Genomic DNA, 20,593 nt, shown 5'->3' with positions numbered 1-20,593 from the left:
TATGAAATTAAATGAAAAGAAAATTGCTTATTGTCACAAGTAGGCTTCAAATGAAGTTACTGTGAAAAGCCCCTAGTCGCCACATTCCGGCACCTGTTCGGGGAGGCTGGTACGGGAATTGAACACGCGCTGCTGGCCTTGTTCTGCTTTTATCTTAAACTCCCTCTGGGTCCATCGACACCCGCATCCCCATGAAGAAAATTAAAACATTACCAATGATAGCATTGTTGCCGCCAAGCTCCAGAAGCATTCGCCCTAGAGGTGGAAAGATAAAAAAAAAAACTCATTCTAATTCAATTTCACAATAGGTTGTCAGGTGCAGCCAAACAATTTCTTTTTAACATGACTATTTTCGTTCGGAAAACATACAAGTTTCACAGCTGCGTACATCACAAGCACTTACCAAATCGCTCTTGAACCACTAATGATACTTGTTTGCCCACATTTGTGCTTCCAGTGAAAGACAGGAGGTTTATCCGCTCATCTTTGCTCATTGCAGATCTGAAAACAATTGAAAACAGATTTAGAATGTCAACTGTCTGGAAAATTCAAACATAATCAGAGATGTTTGTCCAGCTGGCTCACAGCAACTTCAATCGATTATTTGCTTCAAAGTCACAATAACTGAAATACCCACACCTGGAGAACTGGCAGAATTCCCAGTTTGTCCCTGGTGGCTGACAGTGACCCTAGCTTGGTCCCACTTGTTGGGCGGGGCCAAGAGTAGTGGTTATGACTGACAAGAGGGGAGGGGTTGAGAGCCCCCCTCCCCCCAGTCCGGGTGACGTACAACAAGCGAGGGTTGAGGGGACCGGTGAAGCGAGCGAGAGTTTTCTCGCATTTGAAGGGATTGAAAGCCGACGAGGTGCTGTTGCAAAAGACTCATCTGAGGGTGAAGGGTTTGATAGGAATGGGGGAGTCGCTGTCAGTGGTGTGGGAAGCATTGAAAGCAGTAGTGGGGGGGGGAGGGGAGGTTATATAGTTTTATGGTTCAGGTGGACAGGGAGGCAAGAGAGGAGCGGCAACAGTTGGTAGGAGAGATTTTGGAGGTGGATGGAAGATGTGCAGAGGACCCCACATCTTCGGGTGAGGAGGAAGCAGCTGCAGGCGAGGTTTGACCATCTGTCTACGGGAAAGGTGATTGGGCAATTAAGGCGGGCGAAGGGGGTTGGATCAGAGTATGGGGAAAAGGTCAACCACTTGTTGGCAGGTGGCAGAGAGATTGTTCGGGTCCGGGACAGGGGAGTTTGGGGCAGCGCCGGAGCAAGTGAATAAAGTTTTTGAAGAGTTTTATAAGAATCTGTATAAATTGAAGTCTCCGGAAGATCAGTCAGACATGAGGGAGTTTCTGGGAGGTTGGAGTGTCCTTAAGTGGGAGGAGGAGTAAGGGCAGAGTTGGAGGAGCTTGTGGGGATGGTGGAAGTGCGGGACGCAACAGGGAAGATGCAGACGGGTAAGGCACCGGGACCGGATGGTTTCCCAGTGGAGTTTTAGAAGTTCTTGGATAAGTTGGTGCCGCTGCTGGTGGAGATGTTTGAGGACGTGGAAACAAAGGGGGCACTGCCAGAGACTATGGGACAGGCATCCATTTCTCTGCTGCTGAAAAAGGACAAGGACCCAGTAGAACGTGGGCCATACAGGCCAATTTCGTTATTGAATGTGGAAGCCAAAATTCTGGCAACAGTATAGGCGCTCAGATTGGAGGAGTGCCTCTCGAAGGTGATTGGGGAAGAGCAGACAGTTGTCGCCAAATGTGCAGCGTCTGTTGAATGTGGTGCTTTCTCTGGCAGAAGGGAAGGAGTTGGAGATGGAGGTGGCGCTGGATGCAGAGAAGGGTTTGATCATGTGTAGTGGAGCTATTTGTTTGCAGTGTTGGAGAGGTTTGGGAAGTTTATGGCTTGGGTGAAACTGTTGTACAAGGATCCAATGGCGAGTGTGTGTCCAAACAAGATGAATTCAGGGTACTTCTTTCTGCACAGGGAAATTAGGCAGGGGTGTCCCATGTACCCCCTTCTGTTCGAGCTGCTGATAGAGCCCTTGATCATTGCGCTGTGGTGCTCGGGTAAATGGAGGGGGACCTGGAGTATAGGGTGTCTCTGCATGCTAATGATCTGCTGTTGTACATTTCCAATACAGGTTCGTCAGTTCAGGATATAACGGGACTGCTCAAGAGATTTGGGGCTTTATTAGGCTACAAGTTAAATTCGGGAAAAAGTGAGTGTTTTGTGGTATCTCCTCGTTTGGGGTGGGGGGGGGGGGGGGGGGGGGGGAGAGGGGGGTCCCATTTCGGGTGGCACCAACCTACTTTAGGTACCTGGGGCGCAAGTGGCTCGGGATTGGGCTCAGCTCTTAAGTTGAACTTTACTAGTTTGGTGGGCAGGAAGGGGGATTGCCGAGGTGGGATAGCCTTCCCCCATCGTTGGCAGGCGTTGTGCAGGGGGGTAAGACGAACATTTTGCGGCAGTCTTTATTCTTGTTTCAGTACCTGCCGGTCTTTTTGCCGAAAACATTTATTAGCGCGACAGTTGGGGAACCTGGCCCATCTGAACTTGTTATACTATTTCTGAGTGGTGACCGCTGAGAAGGTGCAGGGCATGAATAGAGAGAATGAGGCTTTGTGGGTAAAGATGGATGCAAGTTTTTGTAAAGGATTGGGGTTGCAGTTGTTGGCAACGGTGCCACTTCCATTTGTCCCAGGAAGGTATTCGGGAGTCTGGTTGTAGTGGCTTTACTGTAATACGGAAGCAGTTTCTGCAGCACTGGGGATGAATTCGAAGTTGATGTTGATTTGAGGGAACCATGGGTTTGAGGTTGGGAGGATAGATGTGAGGTTTCGGGGATGGGTGGTGGTGGTGGAAGGATGGTTTGTGAATCTGGAGGAGTTGGGGGTGAAGTTCGGGGCGCCGCGTGGGGAGGGTTTCAGGTACATGCATTTCAGATACACACGATTTTGTGAAGGTCTGTCCAACCTTTCATTGCTGGAGGGGGTGTTGTCGGTGGTGGGGTTGGAGGGGTGTTATTTCAGCAATGTATGGGAGGATTTTGGAGGGGTATAGGTTGCCTTTGCAGTGGGTTATGGCCAAGTGGGAAGAGGAGCTGGGGATGGCACTGGAGGAGTGAGATGCTGCGGAGAGTGAATGCCTCAATCTCACGTGCGAGGCTAGGGTTGATGTAGCTAAAGGTAGTGCACACAGCGCACCTGACGAAGGTGAGGATGAGCCAGTTGTTTGAGGGGGTGGAGAATATTTGTGTGCAATGTGGGAGGGGCCCAGCCAATCACATGCATATGTTCTGCCTGAAGTGGGAGTAGTTTTGGGGTCGTTCTTCACCACCATAACGGCAATCTTGCATGTTGACTTAGAGCCCAGTCCACTGGGGGCAATATTTGGGGTATCATACTTGCTGGAGTTGCAGATGGGTGCAGTGGCCGATGTTTTAGCCTTCACCACGCTGATCACGCATAGGCGAGTCCTGTTGGGGTGGAGGTCAGCTTCTCCACCCTGTGCTTCAGTGTGGCTGGGAGATCTAATAGAATTCTTGTATTTGGAGAAAGTGAAATTTGCTCTGAGGGGGAATGAGTGAAGAGTTCCTCAAATGATGGGGTTTGTTTGTATTGAATTTTGGGGAGCTGGCATTTTGTTTTGGGTTGGTTTATTTTGTAACAGTTGGGTGCGTTATACATTTAATTATTAAAATGTTAAAATTTGAATTAAAATATATATATATTTTTTAAAAGTGAGGTTAATAATGACACTGCCTCATTGCAAAATACTTGATCGAAACTAGCTTTGTCCCTATTTGGTTACCCTCTTGCAAGAGAATTGTAACATAACTAATAGGAGCAGGGGTAAGCCATAGTTGTCAGAAGACAAAAGTTCTTTGAATTTACCCCCCCCCCCCTCCCCCAACCCCCATTCAATATCATGGCTGATCTTCTGCCTCAACCCCAGTTTCCCAGCTTCTCCCCATGTCCGTTGATTCCTTAAGAGATGGAAAATCTAGAGAACTCAGCCTTAAATAAAATCAGTGAAGTGGCAACTGTTTGCTGAGGATTGAAGTGTTCAGTTCCACTTGCAACTTCCCATGTGCAGCAACACTGGAGAACATTCAAGCTTGGGATGATAAAGGTGAGTAACACTTGTGTGTGCCACCAATCACCACTGCTATTATGAAAGTGTCTAACCACCAACCTCAGATATTCAGCATTACCATAATCAAATCCCCAACCATCAACATGCTATTGGTTACTATTGATCAGAAACATACTGGACTAGTCATATAAACACTATGGTTACAAGAGGTCAGCAGCTGAGCATTCTATGTTGAGCAACTTCACTTTCTGCCAGTGAAAAGCCATTCTTTCATCTCCAACACGCAAGTCAAGAGTGCAGTGGAATAAATGCTGTTCATTTGTCTGGATGAACACACTTCCAACAATGCTCATGAAGCTCAACATGATCTGTGGCAAAGTAGCTCCCTTTATTTGGCACACCATTCGCAGGCTTAAACAGTCACTCCCTCCATCACCAGTGCTGCCATGTGCACTACAGTAACTTACTAATGTTCCTTTAGCAGCACCTTCTACATCCATGATCACAACAGCAGCAGGTGCAGAAGAACACCATCATTTTGAAGTATCCCTACAAGTCAGACACACCATTCAGACCAGGACATATATCCCCATTACTTCATTGTCACTGGATCAAAGTTCTGGAACTACGTCCCTAACAGCACTGTGTGTGCACCCAAAAATGCCAGTCTACAGCATTTTAAAGGTTGTGCCTCGAAAGTTAGGAACTGCATCTTGTAGATGGTACACACAGCTGCCGCTGTTCAATGGTGGAGGAATTGAATGTTTGTGGAAGAATCAATCAAGTGGGCTGCTTTGTCCCGAATGGTGTCGAGCTTCTTGAATGTTGTTGGAGCTGCGCTCATCCAGGGAAGTGGAGAGTATTCCACTACACTCCTGACATGTGTCTTGGTGAACAGGCTTTGGAGAGTCATAGGCTGAATTACTCGCCGCAAGATTCCTAACCTCTGAACTGGTCTTGTATCCACAATATTTATATGTCCAGTCCAGTTCAGTTTCAGGTTGTTGGTAAACCCCAGAATGTTGAATCAGGCTACAGCAGTTCAAGCAAAGCGGCTCCCCAACATCTTCTCAATTAGGGATAGGTAATAAATGCTGGCTGAGTCAACCATGCCCACAATCCATGAATGAATAAGTTAACTTTTTTTAAATGTATTAACAGTGGGGGTTCCAGGAACACGCTCTTCCACAATATATTGAAATTGTACAATCAAAATGATAACTCCTGGTTAACTTTACTTTTTTTTTGATATCATAGAAGACAGATTTTTCTTGAAAATGAAGCATTTTTGTCAATCCATGTGATTATTTACAATACACATAGGGCAGCATGGTGACGCAATGGTTAGCACTGCTGCCTACGGCGTTGAGGACCCGGGTTCGATCCCGGTCCTGGGTCACTGTCCATGTGGTGTTTGCACATTCTCCCTGTGTTTGGGTGGGTTTCACTCCCACAACCAAACGATGTGCAGGGTAGGTGAATTGGCCACACTAAATTGCTCCTTAATTGGGAAAAAAATAATAATTCAGTACTCAAAATTTTTTTTTTCTAAATGCAATGAATTTCCAGTCAGACACTTGGGATTAAAAACAGAAGAAATTTTACTGCAAGAGTTCAATCACTCATCCATGATATTTCACGAAATTGCACGTGGCCAATTGCAGCAAATATATTGAATTTTTTTTTTTCTCTAGTATTATTGCACTGGTAAATAAAACGATGATTAATAAACACAGACATTTGAAGAGCATGAATATTAACAGGTATTAGTTTGTTTTAATTATTCTTCATTCACTTACCCAACATCAGCACCACCACATGCAAGGGAACAAATGGCTCCGGGTAATTTGTTATCTTCTAAAACCTGGGCAACAATTCTGCAAAGGGAGAAAGTAAATTATGATTTGAAAGTTAGACAAGGCTAAAAACAAAAAGCCATGATTTCAGGATTAAAAGCACCAATAAATATCAAATTTACTTTGTGCACTTTACAGGAATTTTATTTTAAAATATTAGAATAGTCCTTTAAAAACCAAATACACAAAACACCCAATGTTACACTTGACCACCAAGTATTTAAATATGCTTTTGGTAATTGGGTCAAAAGGGGAATTCTGTGATTCTCTGCCCGATCGTGTTTCACGATTTTGGCTTCACTGGACAGGGAATCCCACCCACTATCTTTACCACATGCTAATGAAGAGATGCTGGCAGAAATTAATCAGAACAATGTATGACTTGGGTTAGTGCAAGATATTAGACGGAGTACCTCAACCAGTGGGATAAGTTTTGATGTAGAGGGAGCTTATAAGGACTGGATTTTTCCCAGACAAACCAAATGCTGGGTAGAGATGTTGGCAGGCAGAACAATCTCCCAACCATTTCCCTCCTCCAGTTGACAGGTTACCTCTAGGCATTGCATTTTTTTGCAACTTAAATTGAAATTTAAACTGAAGTTTTAAACTTGAATAATCGCTATGTCAATTAGCTATTGTATGTCAGTCCACTGCCAGCAGATCAGTGGCCAAGTGTCAGACACTGTATGACTGGTGCTAACAAATGTTTGAAAGATGAAACTCATAAGAATAGAACAGAATGAACTGGAAATGGAGTGAAGCTTCTCTAGTGAATGGGCAAATTCAAGAAAGCTAGTTGAGAGATTTGTTTTTCTCCCCCCATTCTCCTTAAGCTTTTTGAACAGATACTCAAACAAACTCAAAGCTAATTTAAAATTACACAAAGATGAAATAATCTGTACAACGTAGAAGTTATGAGAAATTTTCATTCTAGTCCAGGTTCTAGAGGATTCCAACTGTAACTTGAAGTCTATACGCCGAAGGATGAAGTGCTGATCCTGAGTGAGCAACTAGCAATGCTTCAAAGTATAAGAAAAAGATTTGTTTTATAGATGAGACATTACAGAAGGCCAGACTGCCATTCAGAATAAGACAAGAGACCGGGGCGCGATTCTCCCAACGGGAGACTAAGTGCTGACGCCGGAGTGAAAACCGGAGTGTTTCACTCGGCATCGGAGGCTACTCCTCACTCCCTATTCTCCTACCTGCAGGGGGCTAGGAGCAGCGCCGCATCAATTTCGCGCGTCGGGCCTTGGCGCCAGCGTCAAAGCTGCGCCGCCTAATTGACGCGGCCGGTGGCGCCTAAATGACGTCACCCACGCACGCGCAGGTTGGCCGGCGCCAACCCGCGCATGCGCGGTTGCCGTACTCCCCGCGGGCATCCCGCAAGACATGGAGCATTGATCTTGCGGGTCGGCGGAGGGAAAATAGTGCGTCGTTTAGAGACGCCGGCCCGCCGATCGGTGGGCACCGATCGCGGGCCAGAACCCTACTGAGCACCACCCTGGTGCTCGATCCTCCCCTCCCCCCCCCCCCCCCCCCCCCCCACAGGCTGCACATGCAGCATTCTCGCGCTGTTCACGCCTGCAGCGACCAGGTGTGGTTGCGCCGGCGTGAACCAGTCGGATTGGGCAGGCTGCTCGGCCCATCCGGGCCGGAGAATCGCCGCTCAACCATTAGAAACAGCGAGCGAGGGCAGCACGGTGGCCTAGTGGTTAGCACAACCGCCTCACGGCGCTGAGGTCCCAGGTTCGATCCCGGCTCTGGGTCACTGTCTGTGTGGAGTTTGCACATTCTCCCCGTGTCTGCGTGGGTTTCGCCCCCACAACCCAAAAATGTGCAGAGTAGGTGGATTGGCCACTCTAAATTGCCCCTTAATAGAAAAAATAATTGGGTAATCTAAATTTAAAAAAAAAAAAGAAACAGCGAGCGGCGATTCTCCAAGCGGCCTGTTTTGGCGGGGGGAGGTGGGGGAAAGAGAGAGAGAGAGAGAGAGAGAATCGCGTGCGGGTGCCAGGGCGGCTATCGCCCGGCACTCCTGTGATTCTCCCACCCAGCGTGGGGGTCGGAGAATCGCGCCCCAGGTACATAGGAGGAGGACGGGTCGATTAGAAATCGGGTCAGAAACCATGCTCTGATACTGGGGCAGGAGCCATCACGCACCATCTCATACCCCGGCATGGAGCAAAGAAAGGGAAAGCAGTATACAATTTGTGGCATTAACTGGTTTGATTATTCTATCCACGGCTTGAATTCTCTGCAAATTTGACTGTTCATCATGTTGAATCATCATTTGAATCGAATCATCATGGTGCTTCGTGGGTGCACGGAACCCACATCTCAGATTGACACAATGCTAGAAGGAAAAATTGTTGTTACCTCTATGATAATCAATAATATATGCAGCAGAAAACCAGAGTGTTCATGCTATACAGAGGGAAGGACCTACAGTCAGTATTTTCTGAAATACTGGGTTGAATTCTCCATTTGAGAGACTAAGTGCTGACGCCGGGACTGAATCGGCAGCATTCTAAGTTCACGAAGGTGGTGCAGGTCCCGGAGCAATTCAGATCCCGTTAATACACTAGCACCGGCGCCATGTGGTACCCATGCAATCCCAATGCATGCCGTCCCTCATCCTAGCCAAGAAGATGACACTGGTTGCACTGGAGCCCACCCATCCCATTGATGAGTCAGCTGGGGCAGAGTGTACCTAGGGGATGTTGTCTGGGGGAGCACCATACATCCCATGACGCTAAGTGCACACTAGGCAGTCAGCAGCGTGTGCAGCCGGATGGCTGCTTGGTAGGCTGCGGCAATGGTGGTCCGTGCCCGTCCACCCGGCCCCACAGCCCACCTCCTGGCCACCCCACACTACTCCACTCCACCCCATCCCTGGCAGATGCTCCCGGCCAGCAGCACAACTGTCAGCACACTATAGCGATGTTGGTCACTTTTCGTTCTCCCTCTCTCCCCCTCAGCAATCACAGCACCCGTTTCCCAAATTTAAATACCACAAGTGAACCTCGTTATCGATAATTCCTCCTGGCAGAGGCGGAACAAAGCTGGAGGCCTAGAGAATACCAGGTCGGGCCTATTAATGATATGCTAATGGCGTTGACTGTACAATCTGCATGGCCACACCGGCATACAGCACAGAACGCATTCAAGCCGCTGTCGACGGACCGGAGTATTCCATTTGGTTCAGTGCCTGGCGCTAGCCTCAATTTTCGGCTGACACGCGATTCTCTGCCCGATCGTGTTTCACGATTTTGGCTTCACTGGACAGGGAATCCCACCCACTATCTTTACCACATGCTAATGAAGAGATGCTGGCAGAAATTAATCAGAACAATGTATGACTTGGGTTAGTGCAAGATATTAGACGGAGTACCTCAACCAGTGGGATAAGTTTCGATGTAGAGGGAGCTTATAAGGACTGGATTTTTCCCAGACAAACCAAATGCTGGGTAGAGATGTTGGCAGGCAGAACAATCTCCCAACCATTTCCCTCCTCCAGTTGACAGGTTACCTCTAGGCATTCTCATTTTTGTTAGTCGTCACTTAAATAGAACATATTATCTAGAAAAAGGGCCAAGTCCACACATTGCACAAGAAAATAATTTACCAGTTCAGGTAGTAGTAACCTATTCTTGCTGGAAAACAGTAAAGCATTAATTGTCAGTAGAAAAAAGTACTTACTGTGTAACTGCTACACTAGTCAGAGGAGTCGTAGGAGCTCCTTTCCTGGGAACATAAAGTACATAGAATCACAAATTAATGAACCACAAGGAGGCCATTCAGGCTGCTATCACTTCCATGCCTAATCCCATTTTCCAGATCTTGATCTGTAGACTTGAAGGTTATGCATTTCAATATACAAGCACTTTAAGTGGGATGAGGGTTTCTACTTCCACCACCCTGTCAGACAGCGGGTTCCAGCCTACCACTACCCTCTGGACAAATAAATTTCTCCCAATTTCCCTCAAATCCTCTCAGTCTTTCCGCTTCAAAGAAAACAATCAAAGCTTATCCAATCTTTCCCGACAGCTAAACTTCTTCATTCCTGGCAACAACCTCATTAATCTGTATCCTATTTCCTATAACACTGTGACCAGTATTCTAGCTGTGGCCTAACTAGTTTTTTGCAGTTTTTAAATGTTTGTGAGCAATAATCTCTGCTTTCTAATTTTCTTATGACTGTTGGGTCATTAATAATAGAAGTGAAGTAAAAGAGTGTAACGGAGGCTAGAAAAGTAATATTTGTATAACTGTGACAAAAGATCACACAATGTCAAGTGTGCATATTGAAGCTGAATGCCAATACAGGGACAAAACTATAATTTCTTTAGAGATCAACATCTAGATCTAGCAAGGGACATTATAATCTTGTGAACAAGAATAAAGCAAAGGAGAGCATTTGAGTTATATATGCAAAGGAGCTGGTAAAAAAGTGGTATTTTTGTGTAATCTGCAAACTTGGCAATAGTGCATTCACTTCCCTCATCCAAGTCATTAACATATATTGTTGGTGGACCTCCGGTGGTGGCCGTATAAGAGGTCGCACAGAAGGTGGATCCTGCTTGAGGACTGGATTTTTGGCCCTTTTTGCCTATTTAATGGCTGCTGTGCAGGTGAAAAAGTGATATAGCAGAAGAATTAGATTCCTCCTCTGGCGTGAGATATCTAAAAGTTATTCAATGAGGAGTGTGTCGAGTAAAGGCCTCTCTTCAGATTCAGAGGACACATGTGGCGAAGGAGGGGAAAATGTGGCAGAGGGACCCGTCATCGCCTGCTCAGTGGACGACTGAGAAATTGGTAAAGTTCCTCATGATAGAATATAGAAAGCAAAAGCAGGCGGTCGCGGACGATCTGGAAAAAGTGATTGAACCAATTCGGGCAGTTCTGGAAAGGGTGCAATAGTGGTTCGAGGCGCAGAATTCGTCAATCCAGAAGGTGGAGATGGTCTCCGATCATGAGGATCGGATTGCCTCCTTGAAGGCAAAGGTGATGATGATGGCGAGGGGCAAGAAATTATGAAGGCCAAGGTTGATGTCTATCGCCCCAAACCACAAAATCCTTTAATTGTGTGCTTGATCCCTGACTGGATCATGCCCAAATCCCTTACGACAACCGGGTTGGCGAGGGAGCTGCTTGGGTTCATGGAGCAGGTAGGGGTGCGATCCGTGGAGATTCTCTGAGGGAGAAGGAGGTCTCCTTTTCTCACACGTGCACCAGGTTTACTCCCACATTGACTTTTTCATAGTAGGCAAGGCATTGCTCCCTGGGGTGATAAGGTCGGAAAACTCGGCAATTGTCATATCCGACCACACTCAGTTCTATGTGGATTTGGGTTTGGAGAGGGGTTGCGTCCAACACATCTGTGGAGGTCGAATGTGGCATTGTTGGCGGGTAGGGGGCATATGAGAGGAAAGCCGCTGTTATAAGAGCTTAGGTGGAGTTTAATAGGAGTGAGAAGGTTTCACCCTCCACTTTCTGGAAGACATTGGAGGCGGTGATCAGGGGGGAGCTTATCTTGATTTAGGTACATAAAAGGTAAGGCGCAATGGATGGAGAGACAGGGACAGAGGCTATTCTGGCAGTGGACCGGCAATACTCGGCTATCCGAAGGAGGGATTGTTGATGGAGAGGAAGAAACTCCAGATGGAGTTCCAATTGGTATCGACGGGGAAAGCAGTTGATCAGCTGTGTCATGTAGGAGGGGCGTTCTATGAGCATGGGGAGAAGTCCAGTAAGTTATTGGCTCACCAGACAGCATGCGGCCTCTAGGGAGATATTGCAAATTAAGGGCACAGGGAGGTGGAGTGGTTTCTGATCCAAGAAGGATAAATGGGGTGTTTGAGACCTTTTACCTTGTACAGGTCGGAGCCCGGGGAGGAGGTTCTGATATGATACAATTCCAGTAGTGCAAAAGGAGAAAGTGCAGGGGCTGGAGGCTCCGTTTGGGCTGGAGGAAATTAGGAGCTGTAGTGGAGCTATGCAGTCTGCTGAGGCTCCAGGCCTGGACAGATTCCCAATGGAATTTTAATATGACAGAGCTCGGACCACATCTACTAGGGATGTTCAACGGTTAGTTGCGCCAGGGGTGCTGCTGATCACATTGGCACAGGCTTCTGTCTCTCTGATCCTGAAGAAGGATAAGGATGCAGAGGTGTGGGTCATATCGGTCCATATAATCTATTGAATGCCAATGCAAATTATTGGCCAAGGTGCTGGCAATTCGCTTGGAAGAATGCTTGCCAGGGGTAGTGCTGAGAACCAGGCGGGGTTCGTGAAGGGCTGACAATTATCAGCCAATATAATGAGACTTTTGAATGTGGCTATGTCGCCCCTGTCAGGTTCGGAGTTGGAGGTAATAATCTCAATGGACGCAGAGAAAGTGTTTGAACGGGTAGCATGCGAGTACCCAGAGATACTGGGGCAGTTTGGATTTGGACCTAGGTTCATTTTTTGGTACAGAACTGAAGAGTTTTGTGGTCTGGAGCAATTTGCCAAGCCTTGCCAACTATGAAAAAGTCGGTGTGGGAGTAAACCTGGTTGTATAATGCCCCCTCGGCAAGTATTGGTACCAACGCGTTAAGCTGGGGCACTTTCGATTGTATAGGGGAGAATGTCAGGGCTGTCCACTTTTCCCGTTACTTTTTGCGTTGGCAATTGAACCGCTGGCTATTGCACCAAGGCTGTCAACAGAGTGGAAGTGTATAGAGAGGGAAGATATGGAGCATCGAGTGTCCCTAAACTTAGATGACTTGCTATTGTATGTAACAGACCCTTTCTCCAGTGTAGGAAAGACTATGGAGTTGTTATGGCGGCATGGTACCACAGTGGTTAGCACTGTTACTTCACAGTGCCAGGGTCCCAGGTTCAATTCCTGTTTTGGGTCACTACCTGTGTGGAGTCTGCACGTTCTCCTTGTGTCTGTGTGGGTTTCCTCCGGGTCTCCGGTTTCCTCCCTAGTGTACCGAAAGACGTGCCGTTAGGTAATTTGTGTGGTGATATTGGAGGATTCGGCAAGCGCCAGAGTCGCCTCAACAACTTGGGTAGGGGATGTATTGGAATATTTACAACTGGAAAGAATTAAATAAGCTATTAGGGGATTGGAGGAGGGGTTCTATTCGAGGTGGAGGCCGTTTATTTCCTTCAAGAATTGGGAGTCGTCAGCAAATGGGGGTGGGGGGGCGGTTGGTGGTTTATTTGTTTATTATGAAAACTGTATAATGTTGAATGAGTGTTGTGTATATTGTAAAATGGAAAATATCCTGAATGAAAATATTTTTAAAAATCAATATATATTGTGATAAATGTGGCCCCAGCACAAATCCCTCTGCTATTCCACTAGTTACAGGTTGCCATCCTGGAAATGCTCCTTTCAACCCAACTATCTGTCTATCAGGTAGCCAATCATCTATCCATGCTAATACATTACTCCTAACACCTTGGGCTCTTCAATGTATTAAGTAGCCTTTTGTGTGGTACCTTATTAAATGCCTTTTGGAAATCCAAGTATATTACATCTACTGGTTCCCCATCATCTACCTGCTTGTTACCACCTCAAAAAAAATCTAATAAATCTGGAAGGTACGATTTCCCCTGACCTATGCAAATGATCTCAGAGATCAGGCTTTACTGTGGACTTCAATTTTACTCCACCATCAAACAGACTGTACAGAGCCCTTACAGTCAGAAAAAAGAAGGAAGGGGGAAAACCATTAGACAATGAGCCAATCACTCTTGGCTGCATTGAAAACTTCAAGACTCTGCCCCACATACTCCTGTATGCTTCATCCGATGCCTGTGTCTATGTATTTACATTGTGTATTTAGGTATGCCTTATGTTTTTTTTAATGTATGGGATGACCAGTCTGAACTGTACGCAGAACAATACTTTTCACTGTACCTTGGTACACGTGACAATAAACAAATCCAAATCCACAAAACTATCCTCTCTCAAGCAAACTTCCAGAAACCAAGTTATGCATCCAAACATACATTCACATAATTAGAACAAATGCATTAGTGCAAAAAGCAAAATTACTATAGCTCGGACCACCTACCTGCAAAAATAACTCACCAAAGGCAACAGTTCCCACAGACAAGTGCAAGAGCATTATTCCACCCATAAACAGCAACTGGAAAGTTAAATGCAGTGATGATTCCTACTAGACCAAGCGGATTCCATTGTTCAATTAGAGCATGTCCAGGACCTTGGAAAGATTTTGTGGAAGGCAAATGTCAACTAAATACATTCTCAATTTTCTTTCACAAACTGCAAGTAGTAAATACACAGGGATAGAATATAGAGATTTCCCCAATTCCTGGGATTACATCATTTCTCTGGGATTGCCACTGATCTTCCACTTAGGTTACGGTGGGAGGGTGGGAGATTGGGAGAAACTGCGTGAAAATCCCACCCCATGGGCATTATTCACCCAGAGTTAGGTTATGTACACAAGAAGCTGAGGAAGTGTCAGTTTTTCTGACACTTTCTTATATCGAATGGCAGACTAGTTGCTGTCGTAACTATCCAACGTGGTGTACATTCCACACCAACTATTTAAATCTATTGCACCGTGAATTTTCTTCCTCTGACGCGAACAACTCCATATTAGTTATTTTCTGTACAAGACTGCTGATAAAATGCTGGATTAAACTAGGATTCGGAGATGTGTTTTATAAAAATCAAAACAATTAAATGTGTTTCTGGAGAGCTATTGGGTCGAGGGATAGTAGGTGAAATTGCAGAGCTCTGAAAAAGGAAAAGGTTTGAAGTATAGTATTTTCCTTATTCTAAATCAAAAATCAAGTAAGAAGTCTTACAACACCAGGTTAAAACCCAACAGATTTGCTCTGAAAGCTAGTGATTCCAAACAAACTTGTTGGAGTTTAACCTGGTGTTGTAAGACTACTTACTGTGCCCACCCTAGTCCAACGCCAGTATCTCCCCATCATAAAAAAAGACAACCGGAAGTGGTGCCACAGTGGTCAGCAGCAACCCAGGTTCAATTCTGGTCTTGGGTGATGTCAGTATGGTGTTTGCAGTTTCTCCCAGTGTCTGCAGGGTTTCCTCCGGGTGCTCCGGTTTACTCCCACAGTGCAAAGATGTGCAGCATAGGTGGATTGGTCATGTTAAAATTGTCCCTTAGTGTCCAAAGATGTGTAGGTTAGGCAGGGTTACTGCGATAGGTTGGGGGAGGCCTAGGTAAGGGCTGTTTAAGAGAGTTGGTGCAGACTCAATGGGCAAAATGGCCTCCTTCTGCACTATAGGGATTCTATGAGTCGCCAGAGTACAATGTAAATGGAATACTACCACTACCAAATATCTGAACTTGCTTTTAATAGCAGCAGCAAATTAATGTGGAAAGAGGTTTCATCCAAGAGCTGACAGCATGAGAAATACATTTCTGTGGACTACAGTCACACAGAAAAGTAACTAGTAATTTTAGCTGCTCCAATGAAAGGTTATCGACCCAAAATATTAACTGTTTCTCTCCACAGATGTCACTGACCTTCTGAGTATTTCCCCGAGTTTGCTAAATCTAACTACCCACCATAAGTTTGACATTCACATTTGTTTGAAGGAACTGCTGATAATAGCATCAGTGGGGAATTTTTAAGGCACTTAAAACACAGAATGGTTACAAATGTACAATATATTACTATCAGTCATTTCAGTCTTAATTAATCAAGTGAAAACAATTTTGCATGTGTAGATACTGTTACTTTATTTTTATACATCACTCTCTAGATATGAAGATCATCATAAAAACATTTGCATTAGGTGCAGGCACTGTCAAAGTTGGCAACGCCTCCACCAAATTCAGTCCAATTTTGCAATTGTTACCTGAAAATCATGCTGGATACTTAAGATCAAACATTTTGTGCCCTTGGATAACTAATCAGACAAAGGAATGGCTGTAGAAATAGGCTTTCACAATGACCCAGTAATCAGAATCATTAAGATTGGCTGACATCAAACATACAGAATCTACCATAGAATAGAAACTGAAGGAGAGAGAGATAATACTCCAGTCTTTACTGTTTGCCAGAGATTGTTATTTCTCTTGCATAGTTTCCTCTGTAATCACAACTGCAGCTTCCAGACCATTGTATTTACCATATTCAAAAAAAGCAGGATAATAATACAGAATGTACTAATAGCAGCGACAGAAGTCAGAATATGTTGCTTTACTTACGTTCAGATGGAAGCACAGGCCCTCCAAGCATTCGAGACAGTCCAACTGCAAAGTCACAGACATCAATATATTCCTGAACTTCTCCTACACCTTCAACTGAAATTTTCCCCATCTCCAAAGAAACCTTAAAAGTAAACACAACAAAAAAAAAATTAGAAATTTGAATACAGAAGGGGCAAACTTGAAAATAGAGTTTACTTTTCGAGTACGTATGACTTCTTCAGAGCTAAAGAGAAGTGGAACGTGTTGGATTATGAGAGGGGATGAGTGGAGGGGAGACCTTAGTTAAGGAAAAAGGCAGCCATGACAGAAGCAGCACCATTTTCGAAGATGGCATCATCAGTACAGATGCAACTTAGGCAAAAAAACTGGGAGAACGGGATGGAGTCCTTATAGGAAGCTGGATGTCAGGATCTGTAGCCGAGGTAGCTGTGGGAGTCGGTGGGCTTCTAATGACTATTGGTGGTCAGTCAATCACTGGGAATGGACAAAGAGGTCCAGGAAGGGATGGAGGTGTCAGAGTTTGACTGTGTGAAGCTGAGAGAGGGGTGGAAATTGGAATTAAAAGTCAATTTTTCCAGGTCCCTGCGAGAGTATGAAGCAGCACCAATATAATCATCAGTGTAACAGAAAAAGAGTTGCCGGAGCGGAGTGGAAGTAGGAGTGGAAGTAGGAGTAGGAGTGTGCACATAACCCAGAAAAGACAGGAATAATTGGGGCCCACGCAGGTAACCATAGAAACACCTTTTATTTGCAGGGACTCAAACAAGTTAAGGGAGAAATTGTTGAGTGAGAAAGCAAGTTCCGCCAGGCGGAGGAGAGTGGTAGTGGACGAGGATTGTTGAAGCCTGTGCTCAAGGAAGAAGCGGAGAGCCCTCAAGTTCTCCTAGTGGGATTGGAGGTGAAGAGTGATTAGATATCCATAGTGAAGAGGCAGCGGTTAAGGCCTCGGATGTCTGGGGGCAGTATAGTGAGAGGCTTGGTAATTTCTAGATCAATGATTTGCATCTATTGTATATCTGAGAAAATATCACATGACATCACATTTCCAATCTCAGAAATGAACAACGAACCCAGGCATTTATGAACAATAAAGCTAATAAAAATAAATTTTCAGTCTGTTTGATCAGAGAATCCAACGGTCTCATCAGCTTTTAATTACCTTGGGAATTTGTCTTTGATCCTGTAACAAACTCCATTCCATAGTCACTGCTTTTATCCTTCTTCCTGGCACAATCTCAGGCTGTTCACATCCTCAGAATCCTATTTAGCCTGGAACTGTACTCCAACCCTTTTTTTCGTACACGAACCCTGTATCCTCCCCTTTCTCAAGACTTATCTTCTTCTGCTCCAACCAGATCACCTCCTTCCACTGCCACCTCAGCCCATCTTCTGTTAAAGCCTTCATGTTCGTTTGTGCCATCTCCAGACTTGATTATTCCAAGTTCTCAGGCCAATCTCCCGTTTTCCTTAAACAGAAGCTCGACCAAACTTTCTAGCCTATCTAAATTTGCACCAAGTTTCTTTAACCTTTCATCCATGTTAGCCGACCTACATTCGTTCCCAGTCAACCACCTCAAACTTAAAATTCTCACCCTTGTACTCAAAATTTCTTGACAGCCTCACCCTATCCTACCTCTAACCTCCCTCCAGCCCTAAAGCCCACCCAAAACTCGGCATTCATTCAATTCTGGACGATGGTCCATGATGCATTCATGCATCACTAACTTCTTTCACCCTATCTTCGGTGGCTATGACTTCAGCTATCTAGGCTCAAAAAGCTCTGGAATTCCCTCACTTAACCTCTTTGCCTCTTTCAAACCTCTCTCTTTGGTCAAACTTTGATCACCTGTGCTCCTTTCATTTATGCCTTTTTACTGATTATGAGCCCATGATGTATTTTGGAAAGTATTAATACAGGAAAGGAGCTATATAAATACAAACTGTTAAGACACAGAAATTACAAATTATGGCCTCAAAGGAATATACCAGATGCACATCCTGAACTATAATAGCAAACTAGCATTCACAACAAAATGCTTTTGCCCTAATAAAGCAGTACATCCTGACTTATGAGAAACACCAAAGAACAGCCACAGCTCTGGGGGTCAAGCTGCATTTTCCTATAATTGTGTCTTTGCCACTGGACCCGTTACTAATAAAATTTCAAAAATATGTTTCTCGGACTAACAACAGGCCAAACTAAATCACAACTGTTATCGTAGCTTAGCAAGTTGATTTCCTGCAAAGTTTAACGAGATAGACAGGATGGGGTCCATTTTCAATTCGCATCTAATCTCTTTCAAGATTCACTTATAATGGTTGTGTGGGGCAAGGTCATGTGGGGCAAGGTATCTGTGGAGTCAAATCCCAGCTCAACATTTTGAGCGGAGAAAGGATGTACGAAAATTGAACAGAGACCAAAAAAAAACAAAAATTTAATACACTCCATCACCCAAACTACTCCAAAACCAAATACAAAAAAATTCTGAAAATACTCAGCATGTCTGCCAGCTTCCACTTAACAAGTAACAGAGTTGACTGTTTCTCTCTCTCCACAGTTGCTAGCAGACCTGAATATGTCCAAGATTTTTGACTTTTATTACTCTTGGTATAAAACAGGATAACCATCAGTTGTTGCAAGGGAAGAAAAAGAGAAAATGATGGGACAACTTGACAAAGAGTCATCGGACTCAAAACGTTAGCTCTTTTCTCTCCCTACAGATGCTGCCAGACCTGCTGAGTTTTTCCAGCATTTTCTCTTTCGTTTCAGATTCCAGCTTCCGCAGTAATTTGCTTTTATCCAGTTGTTGCAAGGGCCCTGGGTTCAAATCCGGCCTCAGGTGACTTTCTGTGTGGAGTTTGCACTTTCTCCCCGTGTCTGCGTGGGTTTCCTCTGGGTGCCCTGGTTCCCTTCCACAGTTCAAAGATGTGCCGGTTAGGTGAATTGGCCACGCCAAATTGCCCCTTAGTGTCCAAAAAGGTTAGGTGGGGTTACTGGGTTACAGGGATAGGATGGAAGCATGGGCTTAAGTGGGGTGCTCTTTCCAAGGGCCAGTGCAGACTCGATAGGCCAAATGGCCTTCTTCTGCACTGTAAATTCCATCATTCTAGATTAAATTAATGACCAGTGAGAAACCCGTCTTTCCACATGCAGCTTCTGTTCAGGAGGTTATGGGTGAGGATTATGTATGTACAAACACACAATAGCAACTCTAAAATAGTGACAAAGTCAATGAGTCTAGGAAGTCCACTCTGACCTAAACAATTCACACATGTGATCCATGGTGTTGTTCATGGGGAGCGACAGATTGAGAGACCGGTTATGATGTTTATGTGGTAATCTGCTTCATCATAGTAGTTGTACCTACTTATAAGCTCCACAGTAAGAGGGTAGTTGCAAATTAAAAGCTCAATGCCAATGATTGGCTTTCTTTAAAAAGGAGGTTGGTCTGCATCAAGATTTAGCAGTGTGATATTTGGAGTACATTCATATACAATCCAGGGCATAGCTCATGGGAAAAGGAAGTTTTGCTGCTACTGGGTGATAGAAGAAAGTTTGCATGAGGTCCTACCTCCACTGCCAAAGTCGTAGAAATGTTTAGAAATGCTAAAACTGCCCCTTAGTGTCCAAAGATGTGTAGGTTAGGTTGGGTTACTCGGATAGGGCGGGAGTGTGCCTAGGTTGGGTATTCTTTCAGAGGATTGATGCAGACTCGATGGGCCGAATGGCCTCCTTCTGCACAGTGGGGATTCTATGGGACTTTAGTAAAGCAATTAGAATGTCCAGAGATCCTTACGATTTTTCAGCTCCACTGCAACTGAAATTCTGGAGAACTATCACTTCTCCAAGCCTTCCAGCATTTTACTGTTACAGCAGGAGATACCAAATTAAAATGTTATCCAAATATCTCGAGCAATAGTTATGTTACTAAAGGCTTTGCTCAACAAGCATGTTTAACTCTGGGATATTACTCTGAACTCCAACTTGAAATGAATATTAGAACAGTTGTTCCAGAAAGTTTATATTTGTTTGCTAATTTTTTGAGCTCGGAGCTAAACATAAAGAAAAATTTAGCATATACATTGCATTTCAAAATATTGAGATAAACAATATTGTATTTAAAGTGCAAAATTTAATTTGCAAAATGTGTAACATGCTGTATTTGTTAACTGGCACCATGAGTGCATTGAGTGTCATCTGCATTGGTTTTGAATTTTTAAAAAGTGCAGTTAATTTCATTGCTCCTAAATATGGGGTTTCATTCACAGTCATTTAACAGGAAACTACCAACGCATAGGGTTTGAAGAAAGTACCTGCCTTTCTATCAGATAAAATTATAGACGCAATTGCATGCTGAGATTTCTAGCCTGCTACCTCTGAATCTCTTCGACAGACAGCAATGGACAGCTTGATGAACTAAACCTTTTA

The 20,593-nt window shown here is 44.7% G+C and overlaps 1 protein-coding gene across 1 annotated transcript in view; it reads right to left on the bottom strand.

The window, feature by feature from the left end:
- Positions 1 to 20,593, bottom strand: part of aldh7a1 (aldehyde dehydrogenase 7 family, member A1) — an 81,427-nt gene that overhangs the window by 36,188 nt on the left and 24,646 nt on the right. The window contains exons 5-10 of the mRNA XM_038804980.1: positions 16,162 to 16,285; positions 14,040 to 14,172; positions 9,650 to 9,694; positions 5,891 to 5,968; positions 404 to 501; positions 214 to 255 (exon numbers count right to left, since the gene is read on the bottom strand). Of these exons, the coding sequence (XP_038660908.1) occupies positions 214 to 255; positions 404 to 501; positions 5,891 to 5,968; positions 9,650 to 9,694; positions 14,040 to 14,172; positions 16,162 to 16,285 (520 nt within the window). The remainder of the gene's footprint in view (positions 1 to 213; positions 256 to 403; positions 502 to 5,890; positions 5,969 to 9,649; positions 9,695 to 14,039; positions 14,173 to 16,161; positions 16,286 to 20,593) is intronic.

This window comes from Scyliorhinus canicula, chromosome 8 (assembly GCF_902713615.1).
Source record: "Scyliorhinus canicula chromosome 8, sScyCan1.1, whole genome shotgun sequence".
Lineage (NCBI taxonomy): Eukaryota > Metazoa > Chordata > Chondrichthyes > Carcharhiniformes > Scyliorhinidae > Scyliorhinus > Scyliorhinus canicula.
The sequence above is the reverse complement of the archived record's forward strand: the minus strand, read 5'-3'. Positions and strand labels throughout refer to the sequence as shown.